This window comes from Pseudophryne corroboree, chromosome 12 (assembly GCF_028390025.1).
Source record: "Pseudophryne corroboree isolate aPseCor3 chromosome 12, aPseCor3.hap2, whole genome shotgun sequence".
NCBI classification, from domain to species: Eukaryota; Metazoa; Chordata; class Amphibia; order Anura; family Myobatrachidae; genus Pseudophryne; species Pseudophryne corroboree.
In genome coordinates, this window is record NC_086455.1 from 8,424,200 (window position 1) to 8,447,527 (window position 23,328).

At 49.4% G+C, this 23,328-nt stretch overlaps 1 protein-coding gene across 1 annotated transcript; it reads right to left on the minus strand.

Annotated features, from left to right (window-relative positions):
* Window positions 1–9,182: 9,182 nt before the first annotated feature.
* Window positions 9,183–23,104, minus strand: NUDT17 (nudix hydrolase 17). Its single transcript, XM_063946883.1, has 8 exons — window positions 22,794–23,104; window positions 22,383–22,505; window positions 21,504–21,687; window positions 20,212–20,237; window positions 19,185–19,277; window positions 17,549–17,647; window positions 17,277–17,413; window positions 9,183–9,473 (listed from the first exon to the last, which is right to left on the minus strand). The coding sequence occupies exons 1-8, from the start codon at window positions 22,866–22,868 to the stop codon at window positions 9,302–9,304; spliced, it is 909 nt and encodes a 302-aa protein (XP_063802953.1). The 5' UTR covers window positions 22,869–23,104; the 3' UTR covers window positions 9,183–9,301.
* Window positions 23,105–23,328: the final 224 nt, after the last annotated feature.

A 23,328-nucleotide genomic window follows, 5' to 3' on the forward strand; every position in this document is an offset into this window, starting at 1 on the left:
TTCTTGGGTCTTGTCAATTTTTATTTTATAAGGCGATCCCTATGGAAACATGCTAAGCTCTAAATTCCATAGTGCCGCTCAGCCACAATGTACAGAGAGAGACCAGTATGGATTATATATAATCCACCCAGCAATGATTATAGTATTGCAACTTCCCCTATCTTAAATTCACATTTTAATACAGCGAACAGTACGATAGTTTTAATAACAAATGATTCAATATACAGGTGGAGCCCTCTTCATCTTTACCTTTAATAAGAGTAACTGAGCCAGGACAGTCGGACTTAGGGGGTCATTCCGAGTTGATCGCTCGTTAGCTACTTTTAGCAGCCGTGCAAACGCATTGTCGCCGCCCACCGGGGAGTGTATTTTCGCTTTGCAGAAGTGCGAACGCCTGTGCAGCAGAGCGCCTGCAAAATAATTTTGTGCAAAACAAGAGCAGCTCTGGACTTATCCTGTGCGATGATTCTAACAACGGAGGGACGGCTTTTGACGTCACACACCCGCCCAGCCACGCCTGCGTTTTTCTAAGCACTCCCGAAAAACGGTCGGTTGACACCCAGAAACGCCCACTTCCTGTCAATCTTTCTGCGTTCGGCCGTGCGACTGAAAGCATTGCTAGAACATGTGCAAAATCACGATGCTATTTGTCGCGCGTGCGCATTGCGGTGCACACGCATGTGCAGTTTAGCCGTTTTTTTTCACTGATCGCTGCGCTGCAAACAACGGCAGCTAGCGATCAACTCGGAATGAGCCCCTTAATCCCCTGCTGTATTGCTCTCTCTGTATTGTATTGCAGCTGAGAACAATAGATGAAAGGCTTATGCTAATTACCTTGGTGCACCTAGGTGCAGCAGAGAGGCCAAGATGAGCGTGGCTCCACCTGTATATTATTTAGTAACATGGTGCATAGCGGAATTGTGCTTATAGGTGGTCATTCCGAGTTGATCGCTAGCTGCATTTGTTCACTGTGCAGCGATGAGGCAAAAAATGGCACTTCTGCGTATGCGGCGCAATGCTCACGCGCGACGTACTATTACAACGAGCGATGTAGTTTCACACAGGGTCTAGTGAAGCTTTTGAGTCGCACTGCTGGCCGCAGAGTGATTGACAGGAAGAGGGCGTTTCTGGGTGGCAACTGACCGTTTTCATGGAGTGTTTGAAAAAACGCAGGCGTGCCACGAAAAACGCAGGTGTGGCAGGGCGTGTTTGTGACATCAAATCAGGAACTGAACAGTCTGAAGTGATCGCAAGCGCTGAGTATGTCTGAAGCTACTCTGAAACTGCACAAAAAAACTTTGTAGCCGCTCTGCGATCCTTTCGTTCACACTTCTGCTAAGCTAAAATACACTCCCAGTGGGCGGCGGCATAGCGTTTGCACGGCTGCTAAAAACTACTAGTGAGCGATCAACTCGGAATGACCCCCATAGTGACCAGTTCTTCCAGTGCACATCAGGGGCCTGAAGGTCACTGCACAGTGGGTTATGTAGAGGGAGCCTTAGTACTTGTCCATAAGGGCCCTGTAGGCTCTTGTAGCGTCTAAGAGCCGCACAGGATATTGATGAATAGAGTAGGAACGTAGGAAAAGACCAATTAGTAACACAATCGCTGTTCTATAAAAACTTCCATTGTTACTCCAGACAGTTAGCGCCAATACTCTGCGTTACCAGGTCCCCAGGAATCTCCAGAACGGCTGGGATGTAGCTCAGCTTGGGGCATATGATCCATTACTATGATGTCAGCCATGCTTGGTAGTGTAAACACGAGAGGAAAGCTAAATGGCTTACAATCATACTATAGGGTGTTATTAGGCTGTTCCTCATTGCAAACCCCTGAAATGAGGATAGTACATATCCTCTGAGGGTTAATTCTGTCCTCATGGATCCAGTTGGCATCTGCTGTATATGAACTACAACTCCCATACGCCTCTCCTGAAGAAGCACCCCAGTGCAAGGTTGCAGTTACTCACATTGCATGTCCTGAGCTGCGCAGGAGTCCCAGCCCTGTTGGTTGTCCAGGAGGCCATAATGCAGATAATGAATTTAGTTGTTCCCGTGTTATTGTGCCACACACGGATTGGGTGGCTGTTCCCGTATGTGAGCGCCAGGCGGACAGGGCTGAAGCAATGATTCATCATTAATGAGAAGTATGTATAGTGGACATGGGAATTCATGGGAAGTGCAAATGTGCAATTAGTCGGACAGCTCCTTTAATTGTCAATTCTGCAGCACTAGATCTCACTAAGCACGTTGCTAGCTGCACATTGTCACATTTACTACTGAGCCCCTAGGACAGCGGTTCCCAAACTTTTTAAAACCACGGCACCCTTATGTTTCAGATTTTTTTTAACGGCACCCTAGGTCAAAAGTGTTTTATTGAGGAATTTAGAAATAAATATTAAATGAAGTAAATTGTGTTTATATGTCATCCTTAGGGTCAGTTGTGTGGTTTCCTTCTGTTTGGCCACATATTTTATGACTGGCAGCCACCGGCTCTGGTTCTGTCTATTACATTGACCATAAATAATTTTAATTGGTCCTGGACCACCAAGCCAAGGTACCCCCGCAAGTGCCCTGAGGCACCCCAGGGAGCCACGGCACACAGTTTGAGAACCACTGTCCTAGGGATTCACAGGCCTCAGTGAAATGCGTGGCTGAGCCCACAAGCTTGGTAAACAGAATCTAACCATGGATCAAACCGTGCTTTTAAATGTGTATGCCACCTTTTTAAAATATGATTTTATAACATATATATATATATATATATCTATACTAAGTTTTAGAACACTTTTCCCATGCCTTCTCAGCTATAAACTAACAAGTTTATAGACACTGAGTGTAAGATTCATCCATACCACTACCAAGGTTTGTTATAGTAAGGAGTAAAAAAAGGTATAAGTATATGTAATGGAGGAAAGGGGTCAAATAAGTGTCTGACAGCTGCTAAAATGTATTATCCATAAGTACAGCCTTTGTGCTAGAATCGTTGATTGGTCATACTACCATTACGAACAGTCACGTCTAAATTAACCATTAGATCCCCCCTCCTCCTTATCCAGCGCTAATCTCCTATGGAATGCAGCGCCATCTACAGGCAAAGATAGAGTACTGCATCCCGTCATTCATTTTGAAAATGTGTCAACAAAGTCTATGCATACTATTCCCTGTATACATTGTCTTTCCTTGTACTATATGTATTTTCTCTATCGTCCTAGTGGATGCTGGGGTTCCTGAAAGGACCATGGGGAATAGCGGCTCCGCAGGAGACAGGGCACAAAAAGTAAAGCTTTTCCAGATCAGGTGGTGTGCACTGGCTCCTCCCCCTATGACCCTCCTCCAGACTCCAGTTAGATTTTTGTGCCCGGCCGAGAAGGGTGCAATCTAGGTGGCTCTCCTAAAGAGCTGCTTAGAAAAAGTTTAGCTTAGGTTTTTTATTTTACAGTGAGTCCTGCTGGCAACAGGATCACTGCAACGAGGGACTGAGGGGAGAAGAAGTGAACTCACCTGCGTGCAGGATGGATTGGCTTCTTGGCTACTGGACATCAGCTCCAGAGGGACGATCACAGGTACAGCCTGGATGGTCACCGGAGCCGCGCCGCCGGCCCCCTTGCAGATGCTGAAGTCAGAAGAGGTCCAGAATCGGCAGCTGAAGACTCCTGCAGTCTTCTAAAGGTAGCGCACAGCACTGCAGCTGTGCGCCATTTTCCTCTCAGCACACTTCACACGCAGTCACTGAGGGTGCAGGGCGCTGGGGGGGGGTGCCCTGGGAGGCAAATGTAACCTATATAAAGGCTAAAAATACCTCACATATAGCCCCCAGAGGCTATATGGAGATATTTAACCCCTGCCTGGATTCACTAAATAGCGGGAGACGAGCCCGCCGGAAAAGGGGCGGGGCCTATCTCCTCAGCACACGGCGCCATTTCCTCTCACAGCTCCGCTGGTCAGGACGGCTCCCAGGTCTCTCCCCTGCACTGCACTACAGAAACAGGGTAAAACAGAGAGGGGGGGCAAATTTATGGCGATATTTTGATATATATAAAGCAGCTATAAGGGAGCACTTATTATAAGGCTATCCCTGTTATATATAGCGCTTTTGGTGTGTGCTGGCAAACTCTCCCTCTGTCTCCCCAAAGGGCTAGTGGGTCCTGTCTTCGTTAGGAGCATTCCCTGTGTGTCTGCTGTGTGTCGGTACGTGTGTGTCGACATGTATGAGGACGATATTGGTGTGGAGGCGGAGCAATTGCCAAATATGAGGATGTCACCCCCTAGGGAGTCGACACCAGAATGGATGCCTTTATTTATGGAACTACGGGATAGTGTCAACACGCTAAAGCAGTCGTTTGACGACATGAGACGGCCGGAGCCTGTCCAGGCGACTCAAACACCGTCAGGGGCTGTGAAACGCCCTTTGCCTCAGTCGGTCGACACAGACCCAGACACAGGCACTGACTCCAGTGGTGACGGTGACGAATCAACCGTATTTTCCAGTAGGGCCACACGTTATATGATTTTGGCAATGAAGGAGGCGTTACATTTAGCTGATACTACAGGTACCACTAAACAGGGTATTATGTGGGGTGTGAAAAAACTACCTATAGTTTTTCCTGAATCAGAAGAATTAAATGACGTTTGTAATGAAGCGTGGGTTGCCCCTGATAAAAAGCTGATAATTTCAAAGAAATTATTGGCATTATACCCTTTCCCGCCAGAGGTTAGGGAGCGCTGGGAAACACCTCCTAGGGTGGACAAGGCGCTAACACGCTTATCTAAACAAGTGGCGTTACCCTCTCCTGAGACGGCCGCACTTAAAGATCCATCAGATAGGAGGATGGAAAATATCCAAAAAAGTATATACACACATGCAGGTGTTATACTACGACCAGCTATAGCGACTGCCTGGATGTGCAGTGCTGGGGTAGTTTGGTCAGAGTCCCTGATTGAAAATATTGATACCCTGGACAGGGACAATATTTTACTGTCTTTAGAGCAAATAAAGGATGCATTTCTTTATATGCGTGATGCACAGAGGGATATCTGCACACTGGCATCACGGGTAAGTGCTATGTCCATTTCGGCCAGAAGAGCTTTATGGACGCGACAGTGGACAGGCGATGCGGATTCAAAACGACATATGGAAGTTTTGCCGTATAAAGGGGAGGAGTTATTTGGAGTCGGTCTATCAGATTTGGTGGCCACGGCTACAGCCGGGAAATCCACCTTTCTACCTCAAGTCACTCCCCAACAGAAAAAGGCACCGACTTTTCAACCGCAGCCCTTTCGTTCCTTTAAAAATAAGAGAGCAAAGGGCTATTCATATCTGCCACGAGGCAGAGGTCGAGGGAAGAGACAGCAACAGGCAGCTCCTTCCCAGGAACAGAAGCCTTCCCCGGCTTCTACAAAAGCCTCAGCATGACGCTGGGGCTTCTCAAGCGGACTCGGGGACGGTGGGTGGTCGTCTCAAAAATTACAGCGCGCAGTGGGCTCACTCGCAGGTAGATCCCTGGATCCTGCAGATAATATCTCAGGGGTACAGGTTGGAATTAGAGACAGATCCACCTCGCCGTTTCCTGAAGTCTGCTTTACCAACGTCCCCCTCCGAAAGGGAGACGGTTTTGGAAGCCATTCACAAGCTGTACTCTCAGCAGGTGATAGTCAAGGTACCTCTTCTACAACAAGGGAAGGGGTATTATTCCACTCTTTTTGTGGTACCGAAGCCGGATGGCTCGGTAAGGCCTATTCTAAATCTGAAGTCCTTGAACCTGTACATAAAGAAGTTCAAGTTCAAGATGGAGTCACTCAGAGCAGTGATAGCGAACCTGGAAGAGGGGGACTTTATGGTATCCTTGGACATCAAGGATGCGTATCTCCACGTTCCAATTTACCCCTCACACCAGGGGTACCTCAGGTTCGTTGTACAAAACTGTCACTATCAGTTTCAGACGCTGCCGTTCGGATTGTCCACGGCACCTCGGGTCTTTACAAAGGTAATGGCCGAGATGATGATTCTTCTTCGAAGAAAAGGCATATTAATTATCCCATACTTGGACGATCTCCTAATAAGGGCAAGGTCCAGAGAACAGCTAGAGATGGGATTAGCACTGTCGCAAGAAGTGCTAAAACAGCACGGGTGGATTCTGAATATTCCAAAATCCCAGTTAATGCCGACAACTCGTCTGCTGTTCCTAGGGATGATTCTGGACACGGTTCAGAAAAAGGTTTTTCTCCCGGAGGAAAAAGCCAAGGAGTTATCCGAGCTTGTCAGGAACCTCCTAAAACCAGGAAAGGTGTCTGTACATCAATGCACAAGAGTCCTGGGAAAAATGGTGGCTTCTTACGAAGCAATTCCATTCGGCAGATTCCACGCAAGAATTTTCCAAAGGGATCTGTTGGACAAATGGTCAGGGTCGCATCTTCAGATGCACCTGCGGATAACCCTGTCTCCAAGGACAAGGGTGTCTCTTCTGTGGTGGTTGCAGAGTGCTCATCTATTGGAGGGCCGCAGATTCGGCATACAGGATTGGATCCTGGTGACCACGGACGCCAGCCTGAGAGGCTGGGGAGCAGTCACACAAGGAAGAAACTTCCAGGGAGTATGGACGAGCCTGGAAACGTCTCTTCACATAAACATTCTGGAACTAAGAGCAATATACAATGCTCTAAGCCAGGCAGAACCTCTGCTTCAGGGAAAACCGGTGTTGATCCAGTCGGACAACATCACGGCAGTCGCCCATGTGAACAGACAGGGCGGCACAAGAAGCAGGAGTGCAATGGCAGAAGCTGCAAGGATTCTTCGCTGGGCAGAGAATCATGTGATAGCACTGTCAGCAGTGTTCATCCCGGGAGTGGACAACTGGGAAGCAGACTTCCTCAGCAGACACGATCTTCACCCGGGAGAGTGGGGTCTTCATCCAGAAGTCTTCCACTTGCTGGTAACCCGTTGGGAAAGACCAATGGTGGACATGATGGCGTCTCGCCTCAACAAAAAACTGGACAGGTATTGCGCCAGGTCAAGAGATCCGCAGGCAATAGCTGTGGACGCGCTGGTAACGCCTTGGGTGTACCAGTCGGTGTATGTGTTTCCTCCTCTGCCTCTCATACCAAAAGTATTGAGAATTATACGGCAAAGAGGCGTAAGGACGATACTAGTGGTTCCGGATTGGCCAAGAAGGACTTGGTACCCGGAACTTCAAGAGATGATCACGGAAGATCCGTGGCCTCTACCTCTAAGGAGGGACTTGCTTCAGCAGGGTCCCTGTCTGTTTCAAGACTTACCGCGGCTGCGTTTGACGGCATGGCGGTTGAACGCCGGATCCTAAAGGAAAAAGGCATGCCGGAAGAAGTCATTCCTACTTTGATTAAAGCAAGGAAGGAAGTAACCGTGCAACATTATCACCGAATTTGGCGAAAATATGTTGCGTGGTGCGAAGATCGGAGTGCTCCGACGGAGGAATTTCAACTGGGTCGATTCCTACATTTCCTGCAATCAGGATTGTCTATGGGTCTCAAATTGGGATCTATTAAGGTTCAAATTTCGGCCCTGTCGATTTTCTTTCAAAAAAGAATTGGCTTCAGTCCCTGAAGTCCAGACCTTTGTTAAGGGAGTGCTACATATACAGCCTCCTGTGGTGCCTCCAGTGGCACCGTGGGATCTCAATGTGGTTTTGGATTTTCTAAAATCTCATTGGTTTGAACCACTAAAGAAGGTGGATTTGAAATATCTCACATGGAAAGTGACCATGCTTCTAGCCCTGGCTTCGGCCAGGAGAGTGTCAGAACTGGCAGCTTTATCTTACAAAAGCCCATATCTGATTTTCCATTCGGACGGGGCAGAACTGCGGACTCGTCCGCATTTTCTCCCTAAGGTGGTGTCAGCATTTCATCTGAACCAGCCTATTGTAGTGCCTGCGGCTACAAGTGACTTGGAGGACTCCAAGTTACTGGACGTTGTCAGAGCATTAAAAATATATATTGCAAGGACAGCTGGAGTCAGAAAATCTGACTCGTTGTTTATATTGTATGCACCCAACAAGATGGGTGCTCCTGCGTCTAAGCAGACGATTGCTCGTTGGATCTGTAGCACAATCCAACTTGCACATTCTGTGGCAGGCCTGCCACAGCCTAAATCTGTAAAGGCCCACTCCACAAGGAAGGTGGGTTCATCTTGGGCGGCTGCCCGAGGGGTCTCGGCATTACAACTTTGCCGAGCAGCTACGTGGTCAGGGGAGAACACGTTTGTAAAATTTTACAAATTTGATACTCTGGCTAAGGAGGACCTGGAGTTCTCTCATTCGGTGCTGCAGAGTCATCCGCACTCTCCCGCCCGTTTGGGAGCTTTGGTATAATCCCCATGGTCCTTTCAGGAACCCCAGCATCCACTAGGACGATAGAGAAAATAAGATTTTACTTACCGATAAATCTATTTCTCGGAGTCCGTAGTGGATGCTGGGCGCCCATCCCAAGTGCGGATTATCTGCAATAATTGTACATAGTTATTGTTAACTAATTCGGGTTATTGTTGAAGGAAGCCATCTTTCAGAGGCTCCGCTGTTATCATACTGTTAACTGGGTTTAGATCACAGGTTGTACGGTGTGATTGGTGTGGCTGGTATGAGTCTTACCCGGGATTCAAAATCCTCCCTTATTGTGTACGCTCGTCCGGGCACAGTACCTAACTGGAGTCTGGAGGAGGGTCATAGGGGGAGGAGCCAGTGCACACCACCTGATCTGGAAAAGCTTTACTTTTTGTGCCCTGTCTCCTGCGGAGCCGCTATTCCCCATGGTCCTTTCAGGAACCCCAGCATCCACTACGGACTCCGAGAAATAGATTTATCGGTAAGTAAAATCTTATTTTCTTTTTTAAGCTGACTGTTTCCTATGTCTATGTCACCACAGAGATCGGTGCAAATATACATGCATATATTTTCTTTTTAATTGTATACAAACTCCAAATACTGCCCTTATTGAGATAACGGTCATGTTGCCTTCAGCTGCCGGAATTAAACACACTTTCCAGTTTCTGAAGGGTTAACTCCGCAGCTGTAGTGTAATATCCAACTCATTTCACCTATTTATGTATTTAAATATATAATGTAATGTATTTAGTCTCTATGGTTTTTACTGGCTGAAGTAGAGAGGACTCCTGTAAGATTCTTCCACAGACTTAAGAAAACAAATACAAAATCTTTTTAAGGGGAATAAACCCTTTTTTATTTATTCATTATATTTGTCGTGTCATGTGTGCCAACTGCCACCGGGGTGGCGCTGAGCGGTGTAAGCCACCTTGTATATCACTGGTTGTATTAGACACTGATGGCGTCCTTCAGACGCAGGGTATCCAGCCACAATGCCAGTGCGTACTTGGTCCCGGTGCTTACGCGTTCCACGTCCTCTCCATCGTTGGGTGCGGTGTTTAGGAGAGTTGCCAAGGGCAGATCCTTCTGTGCCAGCGTGCCACCTCTCACTTCTGTAATTCTATAAGGACATTTCGCTCATTTACCATTACAGCAACTGATCCACCAACTACCTCTGTGATGTTATAGAGACAACGCTGCATATTCTTAATTTAACATTCGCCACCTCCCTCTCTCTCCCTGCATTTCACTAGCTCATAAAATTGCGTAGCAGTGCTCCTCACAGTGACTGTAAAATAAATGTGAATGTGATTGTGGGGTTGACATTACCCTAAAACACAATGTAGGAGGAAAGCTCTGTAATCTTGATTGTATGACATCCCCTCATTACTTTGTATACCAGTGCTCCTAACAGTAACTGTAGGAGGAGCTCTGATCATACCTGCCTGTATCACATGCCCCTCCTCCTTACCACGTGTACCAGTGCTCCTCCCAGTGACTGCTGCCTGTATCACATGCCCCTCCTCCTTACCACGTGTACCAGTGCTCCTCCCAGTGACTGCTGCCAGTATCACATGCCCCTCCTCCTTACCACGTGTACCAGTGCTCCTCCCAGTGACTGCTGCCTGTATCACATGCCCCTCCTCCTTACCACGTATACCAGTGCTCCTCAGTGACTGCTGCCTATATCACATGCCTCTCCTCCTTACCATGTATACCAGTGCTCCTCAGTGACTGCTGCCTATATCACATGCCCCTCCTCCTTACCATGTATACCAGTGCTCCTCCCAGTGACTGCTGCCTATATCACATGCCCCTCCTCCTTACCATGTATACCAGTGCTCCTCACAGTGACTGCTGCCTATATCACATGCCCCTCCTCCTTACCACGTGTACCAGTGCTCCTCCCAGTGACTGCTGCCTATATCACATGCCCCTCCTCCTTACCATGTATACCAGTGCTCCTCACAGTGACTGCTGCCTATATCACATGCCCCTCCTCCTTACCATGTATACCAGTGCTCCTCCCAGTGACTGCTGCCTATATCACATGCCCCTCCTCCTTACCATGTATACCAGTGCTCCTCAGTGACTGCTGCCTATATCACATGCCCCTCCTCCTTACCATGTATACCAGTGCTCCTCACAGTGACTGCTGCCTATATCACATGCCCCTCCTCCTTACCATGTATACCAGTGCTCCTCCCAGTGACTGCTGCCTATATCACATGCCCCTCCTCCTTACCATGTACACCAGTGCTCCTCCCAGTGACTGCTACCTATATCACATGCCCCTCCTCCTTACCATGTACACCAGTGCTCCTCCCAGTGACTGCTGCCTATATCACATGCCCCTCCTCCTTACCACGTATACCAGTGCTCCTCCCAGTGACTGCTGCCTATATCACATGCCCCTTCTCCTTACCATGTATACCAGTGCTCCTCACAGTGACTGCTGCCTATATCACATGTCCCTCCTCCTTACCACGTATACCAGTGCTCCTCACAGTGACTGCTGCCTATATCACATGCCCCTCCTCCTGACCATGTATACCAGTGCTCCTCACAGTGACTGCTGCCTATATCACATGCCCCTCCTCCTTACCATGTATACCAGTGCTCCTCACAGTGACTGCTGCCTGTATCACATGCCCCTCCTCCTTACCACGTGTACCAGTGCTCCTCACAGTGACTGCTGCCTGTATCACATGCCCCTCCTCCTTACCATGTATACCAGTGCTCCTCCCAGTGACTGCTGCCTGTATCACATGCCCCTCCTCCTTACCACGTATACCAGTGCTCCTCAGTGACTGCTGCCTAGATCACATGCCCCTCCTCCTTACCACGTATACCAGTGCTCCTCACAGTGACTGCTGCCTATATCACATGCCCCTCCTCCTTACCACGTATACCAGTGCTCCTCCCAGTGACTGCTGCCTGTATCACATGCCCCTCCTCCTTACCATGTATACCAGTGCTCCTCCCAGTGACTGCTGCCTATATCACATGCCCCTCCTCCTTACCATGTATACCAGTGCTCCTCACAGTGACTGCTGCCTGTATCACATGCCCCTCCTCCTTACCATGTATACCAGTGCTCCTCCCAGTGACTGCTGCCTATATCACATGCCCCTCCTCCTTACCATGTATACCAGTGCTCCTCACAGTGACTGCTGCCTAGATCACATGCCCCTCCTCCTCACCACGTATACCAGTGCTCCTCAGTGACTGCTGCCTAGATCACATGCCCCTCCTCCTTACCACGTATACCAGTGCTCCTCAGTGACTGCTGCCTAGATCACATGCCCCTCCTCACCACGTATACCAGTGCTCCTCCCAGTGACTGCTGCCTATATCACATGTCCCTCCTGACCATGTATACCAGTGCTCCTCCCAGTGACTGCTGCCTGTATCACATGCCCCTCCTCCTTACCATGTATACCAGTGCTCCTCCCAGTGACTGCTGCCTATATCACATGCCCCTCCTCCTTACCATGTATACCAGTGCTCCTCCCAGTGACTGCTGCCTATATCACATGCCCCTCCTCCTTACCATGTATACCAGTGCTCCTCCCAGTGACTGCTGCCTGTATCACATGCCCCTCCTGACCATGTATACCAGTGCTCCTCCCAGTGACTGCTGCCTATATCACATGCCCCTCCTGACCATGTATACCAGTGCTCCTCACAGTGACTGCTGCCTATATCACATGCCCCTCCTCCTTACCATGTATACCAGTGCTCCTCCCAGTGACTGCTGCCTATATCACATGCCCCTCCTCCTTACCATGTATACCAGTGCTCCTCACAGTGACTGCTGCCTATATCACATGCCCCTCCTCCTTACCATGTATACCAGTGCTCCTCCCAGTGACTGCTGCCTATATCACATGCCCCTCCTCCTTACCATGTATACCAGTGCTCCTCACAGTGACTGCTGCCTATATCACATGCCCCTCCTCCTTACCATGTATACCAGTGCTCCTCACAGTGACTGCTGCCTATATCACATGCCCCTCCTCCTTACCATGTATACCAGTGCTCCTTAGTGACTGCTGCCTATATCACATGCCCCTCCTCCTGACCATGTATACCAGTGCTCCTCCCAGTGACTGCTGCCTATATCACATGCCCCTCCTCCTTACCATGTATACCAGTGCTCCTCCCAGTGACTGCTGCCTATATCACATGCCCCTCCTCCTTACCACGTATACCAGTGCTCCTCCCAGTGACTGCTGCCTATATCACATGCCCCTCCTCCTTACCACGTATACCAGTGCTCCTCCCAGTGACTGCTGCCTATATCACATGCCCCTCCTCCTGACCACGTATACCAGTGCTCCTCACAGTGACTGCTGCCTATATCACATGCCCCTCCTCCTTACCATGTATACCAGTGCTCCTCCCAGTGACTGCTGCCTATATCACATGCCCCTCCTCCTTACCATGTGTACCAGTGCTCCTCACAGTGACTGGTGCCTATATCACATGCCCCTCCTCCTTACCATGTGTACCAGTGCTCCTCCCAGTGACTGCTGCCTATATCACATGCCCCTCCTCCTTACCATGTGTACCAGTGCTCCTCCCAGTGACTGCTGCCTATATCACATGCCCCTCCTCCTTACCATGTATACCAGTGCTCCTCCCAGTGACTGCTGCCTATATCACATGCCCCTCCTCCTTACCATGTATACCAGTGCTCCTCACAGTGACTGCTGCCTATATCACATGCCCCTCCTCCTTACCATGTATACCAGTGCTCCTCCCAGTGACTGCTGCCTATATCACATGCCCCTCCTCCTTACCATGTGTACCAGTGCTCCTCACAGTGACTGCTGCCTATATCACATGCCCCTCCTCCTTACCATGTATACCAGTGCTCCTCACAGTGACTGCTGCCTATATCACATGCCCCTCCTCACCATGTATACCAGTGCTCCTCCCAGTGACTGCTGCCTATATCACATGCCCCTCCTCCTTACCATGTATACCAGTGCTCCTCCCAGTGACTGCTGCCTATATCACATGCCCCTCCTCCTTACCATGTATACCAGTGCTCCTCACAGTGACTGCTGCCTATATCACATGCCCCTCCTCCTTACCATGTATACCAGTGCTCCTCCCAGTGACTGCTGCCTATATCACATGCCCCTCCTCCTTACCATGTGTACCAGTGCTCCTCACAGTGACTGCTGCCTATATCACATGCCCCTCCTCCTTACCATGTATACCAGTGCTCCTCCCAGTGACTGCTGCCTATATCACATGCCCCTCCTCCTTACCATGTATACCAGTGCTCCTCCCAGTGACTGCTGCCTATATCACATGCCCCTCCTCCTTACCATGTATACCAGTGCTCCTCCCAGTGACTGCTGCCTATATCACATGCCCCTCCTCCTTACCATGTATACCAGTGCTCCTCACAGTGACTGCTGCCTATATCACATGCCCCTCCTCCTTACCATGTATACCAGTGCTCCTCACAGTGACTGCTGACTATATCACATGCCCCTCCTCCTTACCATGTATACCAGTGCTCCTCACAGTGACTGCTGCCTATATCACATGCCCCTCCTCCTTACCATGTATACCAGTGCTCCTCCCAGTGACTGCTGCCTATATCACATGCCCCTCCTCCTTACCATGTATACCAGTGCTCCTCACAGTGACTGCTGCCTATATCACATGCCCCTCCTCCTTACCATGTATACCAGTGCTCCTCCCAGTGACTGCTGCCTGTATCACATGCCCCTCCTCCTGACCATGTATACCAGTGCTCCTCCCAGTGACTGCTGCCTGTATCACATGCCCCTCCTCCTTACCACGTGTACCAGTGCTCCTCACAGTGACTGCTGCCTATATCACATGCCCCTCCTCCTTACCACGTGTACCAGTGCTCCTCCCAGTGACTGCTGCCTATATCACATGCCTCTCCTCCTTACCATGTATACCAGTGCTCCTCCCAGTGACTGCTGACTATATCACATGCCCCTCCTCCTGACCATGTATACCAGTGCTCCTCACAGTGACTGCTGCCTATATCACATGCCCCTCCTCCTTACCACGTATACCAGTGCTCCTCACAGTGACTGCTGCCTATATCACATGCCCCTCCTCCTGACCATGTATACCAGTGCTCCTCACAGTGACTGCTGCCTATATCACATGCCCCTCCTCACCACGTGTACCAGTGCTCCTCACAGTGACTGCTGCCTGTATCACATGCCCCTCCTCCTTACCATGTATACCAGTGCTCCTCCCAGTGACTGCTGCCTATATCACATGCCCCTCCTCCTTACCATGTATACCAGTGCTCCTCCCAGTGACTGCTGCCTATATCACATGCCCCTCCTCACCACGTGTACCAGTGCTCCTCACAGTGACTGCTGCCTGTATCACATGCCCCTCCTCCTTACCATGTATACCAGTGCTCCTCCCAGTGACTGCTGCCTATATCACATGCCCCTCCTCCTTACCATGTATACCAGTGCTCCTCCCAGTGACTGCTGCCTGTATCACATGCCCCTCCTCCTTACCATGTATACCAGTGCTCCTCACAGTGACTGCTGACTATATCACATGCCCCTCCTCCTTACCATGTATACCACTGCTCCTCACAGTGACTGCTGCCTATATCACATGCCTCTCCTCCTTACCATGTATACCAGTGCTCCTCCCAGTGACTGCTGCCTATATCACATGCCCCTCCTCCTTACCATGTATACCAGTGCTCCTCCCAGTGACTGCTGCCTATATCACATGCCCCTCCTCCTTACCATGTATACCAGTGCTCCTCACAGTGACTGCTGCCTATATCACATGCCCCTCCTCCTTACCATGTATACCAGTGCTCCTCACAGTGACTGCTGCCTATATCACATGCCCCTCCTCCTTACCATGTATACCAGTGCTCCTCACAGTGACTGCTGCCTATATCACATGCCCCTCCTCCTTACCATGTATACCAGTGCTCCTCACAGTGACTGCTGCCTATATCACATGCCCCTCCTCCTTACCATGTATACCAGTGCTCCTCACAGTGACTGCTGCCTATATCACATGCCCCTCCTCCTTACCACGTGTACCAGTGCTCCTCCCAGTGACTGCTGCCTATATCACATGCCTCTCCTCCTTACCATGTATACCAGTGCTCCTCACAGTGACTGCTGCCTATATCACATGCCCCTCCTCCTTACCATGTATACCAGTGCTCCTCCCAGTGACTGCTGCCTATATCACATGCCCCTCCTCCTTACCATGTATACCAGTGCTCCTCACAGTGACTGCTGCCTATATCACATGCCCCTCCTCCTTACCATGTATACCAGTGCTCCTCCCAGTGACTGCTGCCTATATCACATGCCCCTCCTCCTTACCATGTGTACCAGTGCTCCTCCCAGTGACTGCTGCCTGTATCACATGCCCCTCCTCCTTACCATGTATACCAGTGCTCCTCAGTGACTGCTGCCTATATCACATGCCCCTCCTCCTTACCACGTATACCAGTGCTCCTCCCAGTGACTGCTGCCTATATCACATGCCCCTCCTCCTTACCATGTATACCAGTGCTCCTCACAGTGACTGCTGCCTATATCACATGCCCCTCCTCCTTACCATGTGTACCAGTGCTCCTCACAGTGACTGGTGCCTATATCACATGCCTCTCCTCCTTACCATGTATACCAGTGCTCCTCCCAGTGACTGCTGCCTATATCACATGCCCCTCCTCCTGACCATGTATACCAGTGCTCCTCACAGTGACTGCTGCCTATATCACATGCCTCTCCTCCTTACCATGTATACCAGTGCTCCTCACAGTGACTGCTGCCTATATCACATGCCCCTCCTGACCATGTATACCAGTGCTCCTCCCAGTGACTGCTGCCTATATCACATGCCCCTCCTCCTGACCATGTATACCAGTGCTCCTCCCAGTGACTGCTGCCTATATCACATGCCCCTCCTCCTTACCATGTATACCAGTGCTCCTCCCAGTGACTGCTGACTATATCACATGCCCCTCCTCCTTACCATGTATACCAGTGCTCCTCACAGTGAGTCTAGGAGGAGCTCCGATCACACCTGTCTATATCACATGCCCCTCCTCCTTACCATGTATACCAGTGCTCCTCCCAGTGACTGCTGACTATATCACATGCCCCTCCTCCTTACCAGTGCTCCTCACAGTGATTTCCAGATGAGACTTTGTATTGGACACCTCGTAACCACCTATAGCACTGCTCCTCACAATGTCGGTAGGAGGAGCTATTTAATCTCTGTCTCGTACGTCTCTCCTTGTGACCGTGCACCTCCGGTGATTTTCAGATGAGACGTTTATGTCTGTATTTATGACACGCCTTCCTCATAACCATGTGCCTGTAGTAGGAGGAGCTAGGTAATAATCTCTGACGGATTCGGTATGATATCCCGGTTGATGGGAGGCTAGATTACAGACACCGGCATCCCGATACTATAAATCCCGACAGGGGAGGTAAGACTGTTCCCTCCCTCTCCCCTACTCCTTTCTGTGCCGCAGCCAAACCTTCCCTCCTAGTGCCTAAACCTAATCTCCCCCCAATGGTGACTAAATCAGGAACCCAGACATAATGATCTACGTATATACAGAAGTTCTCTGCTAGTTGTATTAAACGTCCCTTTACTTTATACACTAATTACATTTCGCATTTCTTCCTTGCAAAACCGTTTGTAATACAATATATTCTGTAGATTATTACACTACTGACCGCCCTAGAGAGGATATGGTATATTTTGTTGACTGTATAATGTTGACAGTATTGTGAATGTAAGCAGTCGGCGTGTCAACAATGGCTTTTCCCGTTCACATTTATTGGCTTAACCCTAAAACCCATTGCTGAGAATCACAAAGCTCTTACAAACTTGTGTCCTTGATATGTTATCTTACTTCACGGAGGTTTGTAAACCCGGAACATTCTTCCCAGAATCCTTCAGTCCTTCCTCAGTGGCGACGATTCGCTCTGCGATCTGTGGATCCAGCCAGACACACGCGCTCACCTCCTGCTCGTCTGGGCGGAGTTTCTCCTGTTACGAGGGAGAAGACACAGTTTATCCAAGGAAAGGTTCACGCTCTGCATGGATTGGACCCCCAGCGGATCGCAGTAGATCTGTATTAATATCACTATCCAGTTCAGCTGTCTACGTTTTACTGTGACCTACCTGTAGCTCTTGGTGGGTCTCGTTGGACGAGACAAGCAGGTAAGTGACGATATGATGGCGGATGGGCGGGCCTCTGCTCAGTAATGGCGGGAATGCAGACTAGAGGGGAAGAAGAGGGATTTTCCAATTAAGACCATAAATTAAACATCTCTCAAGTGTACCGAGCTTCACAAATTTTTCCACCATGACAGAATCCCCCCCCCCAATCACACAGGAAATGATGCCAGAAGACAGAATGGATCCACTGCACATGCAGGAAGTGATAAAAGAAACATAACCCAGATGCATGAAAGGAAGTGATGTCAGAAGACAGATTTGTGGCCACCACACTGTAGTCTCAGTAGACAAGTGTCCTTGCCGAACCCCCGCACACACAGGAAGTGATGTCAAAGACTGAATGATGTCGTCCGTCTCCCTCCCCCCCCAAACAGGAAATTATGTTAGACAACAGAGTGGTGCCCACCAGGGCCGCCTAAACAGCAGTGTAGGCCCCTGGGCACAGCAATGCACTGGGCCCCCTACCCATCCTCCAGAAGTAGGGGTGGGGGGGTGCTATAGCAGCAGGTTTGGTGTCCTGCGGGACCTGGAGCAGTTCTGCTAATTACTCTTTTACTGCACAGATGGGGCAGGAAGGAGAATACTAAACTGTAGAAGGGGGCTTTAGGCTGAATGAAGAAGCCCTGGTACATGACTTCCAGAGTGGTAAGGGGTGTTTAATACGTAGGGGAGGGTCGATAGTGGAGTGGGCTTAATATTTATCATTTTCCGGTGGGATGGCAACTTGCTTTACTGCAGATATCTCAAGTTCCTGGAAATAGATTTCTAAGCTTTCAATGGGATAAAACACTAGAGAGTCCCACCTTTCAGGAGATACTGTGAACTTGGGGATCAGAGTTCAGGAGCAAGAGCAATTCACCAACGAAAATGTAATACTGCATATTAGGTGTGTGGAGCTGGAGCAGGGACCAGCTGCTGGAAGGCTGATATCTCTGGTTCTGGGCATAATAGAGACAATCTGCCAGTGTCCACCAAAAGGGGAGAGTCCCAGCTTTAGGATTATACCTTCATAAAAACTCGAAATCAGACAGAACCCAAGATATCTGGCTGGGAAGTGCAATTAACAGGCTTGGATGGGGGCCACTGCTTTCAAGTCAGATATCTCCGGTTCCCCAGGGCCGATTTTCAAAAATCTGGTACCCCTGGAAAGAGGAGACCCTCATCTATCAGCCTAGGGCCCTTATACTCCTGGGGCCCTTGGGCAAGAGCCCATTGAGCCCATACAAAAAGACGGCCCTGGTGCCCACACGCACTGGAAATTAGACCAGAAGACAAAATGGCCTAGACCACAAACAGGAACGGAAGCAGAAGACATAATTAGCCAATACCACATAAGTGAAGTGATGTCAGGAGACAGAATTCCCACCTCCTCACACTTCGGCAGGGATGTCAGAGAGCAGACTGGCCCCTATCACACACAATAAGTGATGTCAGAAGGCAGATTGGTCCCTTCCACACACAGGAAGTGATGGCAGAAGATAGAATGGCCACCCACCCCACACAGGAAGTGATGTCAGAAGGCAGAGGCACACTTTCACAAGTCCTAAAACAACGCAAAACCATGTCATACAGAATTTACCTCCCAGAGCCCTAGAATGCTCCAGGGTTGATGGGCTTCCTGCAGACTTAATCCAGTTTCCTCCTGCAGTTCCCGTAGACCAGCTTGGAGCAGCTGTTTTGTGATAAGACAAAGGATGGGATCATAGTCACTAAAGAACATACACTTTCCCGTTGTTGCACATAATATGGACAGATGATTGTGGGAAGTAATGTACGTGTATAGCCAGTACTTACTATTGCAGCTTGTTTACCTGGCAGCCATTTTTGTCAAGGTACTTGTAGTATTTCTACATTGTATTTGCCTGGGTTTCCTCGGCTTAATGCGTAAAGTGTCACGGGAAATAAGAACTATCTGCTAGGGCATGGACAGAGACCAATATAAATAAACCTGTCCGTTGTGTAATCTGTAAAGTGTAAAGGTGTACTCTCTCCCTACCCTCATGAAATACAGCAAAGGAACGGCCAAAGAACTACTGATGGGAAGAGACAGATACATAATTGTCTGTCTTGCGTGGCTTACAATCTATACCTGTGGCTTTAGACTAGTGGTACCTAAATGTGGTCCTCAACCGTCTATATTTTAGGGAAATCCCTACTTGTGTAGATAGTATAATTAAACTGACTGAGGTGCTAATTAAGTCACCTGTATCCAAGCATGGATATCCTGAAAACCTGGACTGTTGGGGTGCCTTGAGGACCGCGTTTGGGAACCGTTGCTTTAGACCAGAGGTTCTCAAACTCGGTCCTCAGGACCCCACACAGTGCATGTTTTGCAGGTAACCCAGCAGGTGCATAGGTGTATTAATTACTCACTGACACATTGTAAAAGGTCCACAGGTGGAGCTAATTATTTCACTTGTGATTCTGTGAGGAGACCTGCAAAACATGCACTGTGTGGGGTCCTGAGGACAGAGTTTGAGAACCTATGCTTTAGACTGAAACCCTGGTATATTATTTAGGAGAGGTGGGGTGGCTTACGCTGGGATATGGCAGACTGTGGACCTGTTAGGACTACCCAGGGGAAAAGGACCCAGTAATCCGCTTACCTGCTCTCCTGGCTCCATGTGGCCTCCTGTGAAGAGAGGAAGAAGATGGCTGTAACATGGGCCAAATGTGGAGTAAACCAGTCATGGGGCTTGTTCCCCCTTGGCTCCACCTTCCCGGTCTCTACCACCTCTGCAGGAAGGCGATGTATGGCATTCACTACCCCTTCTGCGACAAAAAGCTCTCTGCCCAGAGCCCCATATGGTCCAAAACTGTCTCTAAATGTGAAAGCTTGCCCCACACACCGGTTGATACTGCCAATGCCACCGCCAGGACATTAAATAAAACCCTGGTGTGCCACCAGTGGGTCTGTTAGCATAGTGAGGGGTGCCGATTTATATTTTTGCTGGTGGGTGCTCAAGTCTGTGATGCCTGCCGGTGAGGGGGCCAGGCCTCAATAAAATGGGTATCGTCTCACTAAAATGGGCGTGGCCTCACAGGAAAAGACTACCTTACACCCCAGTTTTTGACCCTACACCAACAGACCTCGGCCACTACAGGGAAAAAAAATAATTCCACCATATTAAGCCCCACACAGTAATGCCCCCTGCACCATATTATGCCACACACCGCAATGCCCGTGATACATTATGCCCTACGGTAAAGCTTCTAATTACTTTTAAATTACCTGCTCGTTGCTCATGTCTGGCCGGCATGAAGGGGACCGCCACGGACAAGAAGGACCCGTCACGCTCCTGGCCGCCCATCACTCTCCGGAGGCAATTGAAAACAAGGGACAGGGCGCGGCTGTTATGGGGGAGACGCCAGGAGCACAGCACCGCAGATCGAACCTCCGTTCTGCGTGGTGGTTCCTTAATCCAGCTCTGATCCTTGAGACCTGGCGGGCGCTAAGCTGCAGGCAGGGCGTGTGCGCGCACGCCTATGGGTGCTCAGAATTTTCCGTGGGTGCTCGGACCCGGGAGCACCCACGGAATTGGCGCCTATGAGCGCAGCTGTGCAGAAAGTCCAATAGTGAGGACTGAAGCAAAAGCAGAACATACAGAGGGAGCCACCTTTAACTTGGCCTTTAATAGGAGTAACTGAGCCAGGTCAGTCAGACTTAATCCCCTGCTGTGATGACTTTATCCCCTGCTGTATTGTTCTCTCTGTATTGTATTGCAGCTGAGAACAATAGATGAAAGGCTTATGCTAATAAACCATGATGCACCTAGGCGCAGAGAAGCCAAGATAAATGTGGCTCCGTCTGTAGCTGAGGGCTCAATAATCATCTGATCATGTGGTGCCAGCCTGATACACGTACGTTTATGCATTGTGACCCGAGCACGATACAGACCTGGGGGTACCCAGACATTGGGGAAGATTGTGAGGGTTTTGGAGCGTCTGGTCAGCAGAACCTTGTTGTTGGCGGACTGCAGTAACACAGTGACTCCCACGTCCACGCCTCGGTTGCGTATCACCTCCGGTAGGGAGGCAGCCTGATCGGAACTAAGGTTCTTGATGGGGCAGAAGGTGGGTCTCTGTGAGAGGGGAATTTAGGATGAAAAGAGTTACATTTGCTTTTATGCGGGTTCATTACAACGGTTAAGTTTTGCATTTCAGAAAAACACACAAATATACATTACACGGGGTATTAGGGATAACCTCCAGCTTTCTGCTAAACCCGTGTCTCCATACTTCCTAGTCTGACACCTGGAATAAGAATATTAATACGCTACAGAGGGGGCTGCTGAGCCGTGCTGTCATCTCTCCGTTAATGTCAAATAAATAAAGCAGACTGCATGCTACCATATATCTCTGAAAGTCTTCCCCACGTCTCCGGTCACTGAGAATATGGCTATATTTTATTCTGTCTCCGTTGCCTGTTTACAACTCTCACACATCACATACACAGAGCAAAGGACAGAGCATTAACATAGAATTATCCTGGCTGGCAATATACAGCACAATCTGTGAGAAACCTGCCACCGATGGTGGTGTACAATCGTTCAGCTGGCGGCGGTTTCACATTAGTAATAGAATGGTACATAAAGATTTGCCCCAACAGCTTGTTGCATGGAGCAGAATGCATGGGCCCGGCCCGCTGTGGGCAAACGGTATTCCGGGTCCATATGCCGCCCTCAGAGGCTTCAATCTGTCCTTTCCTGGCCAGAGTCATCCCCACTTACAGGGTCTTTGTACAGTACCACAGCCGATGTTAGCGCCACTTACAGACCTGCAGCTGCGCTTTGCTGGAGCCGCCGAACGGCTGATCCGAGACGATGAATCGATTCTGATCCAGGCCGCAGTTCACAACCGCTCTGTCCTGATGTCTGTCGCCATACAGCCCAGTGATATCCTGTAATACATACACAGAGGGTCTGATTCCGGGACACACGTAACTCTGACAGAATTCTGTCCGCCGTCCGCACGCAGAAGTCTAGTGCAAATATCCGCCAGTATTCTGAGTCGCGTGGATGTGTCTGATTCCGAGCCACTCGGAGATACGTAAAAATGCGCATCTTCGCTGCGACACGCACGCAGTCTCTAAACAGTCGCTAGGCGCAGCCGCATTCGCTCTTGAGTACGACTCAGAATAAGGCTCAGCTCAGTCATACGTACCATTTCTGTACCCTGCCATTATTACCTGTACAAACTGTGCACACTGCAGCAGAGAGTTGTCTTTCCTCAGATAAACCAGGACGCGCTTTGCAGACTCCATCTTGGTTGGTCGCCGACTAGCCAACGTACTTGCATTATATATCTCTTTGCCAGCAAATGCTATATCTGGAGAAGGTTCCTCACTTCAGGTGTGGGGGTTTACTGTGTAACCTTATATACATATATTCATTTATTCTGTGTTTTCCCTCAGTGACAGTCCTGAAGGCATGGCTGGAAACCTGAATTGCTCTAATGCTGTATACTATATACACTTGTGCACTTTGAAACAGGAAGCAATGGTAACCCAGAATCCTCTCTGATTACACAACCAGAAGAGCTGGTGCGCCCCCTGCTGGCACAGTGCTGGAACTGACTGCAGTTTACCTTGTGCTGTTCCTTGCTGACCCATTTTTCTGCCAGCCAGGGCTGTCCGGGCCGGGCCTGCATCAGTGAATGCGCTGTTAACGGTTTCATTACTTAGTTTATGGCAGTATTCTTATTCTATACCATTTTTTTTTAAC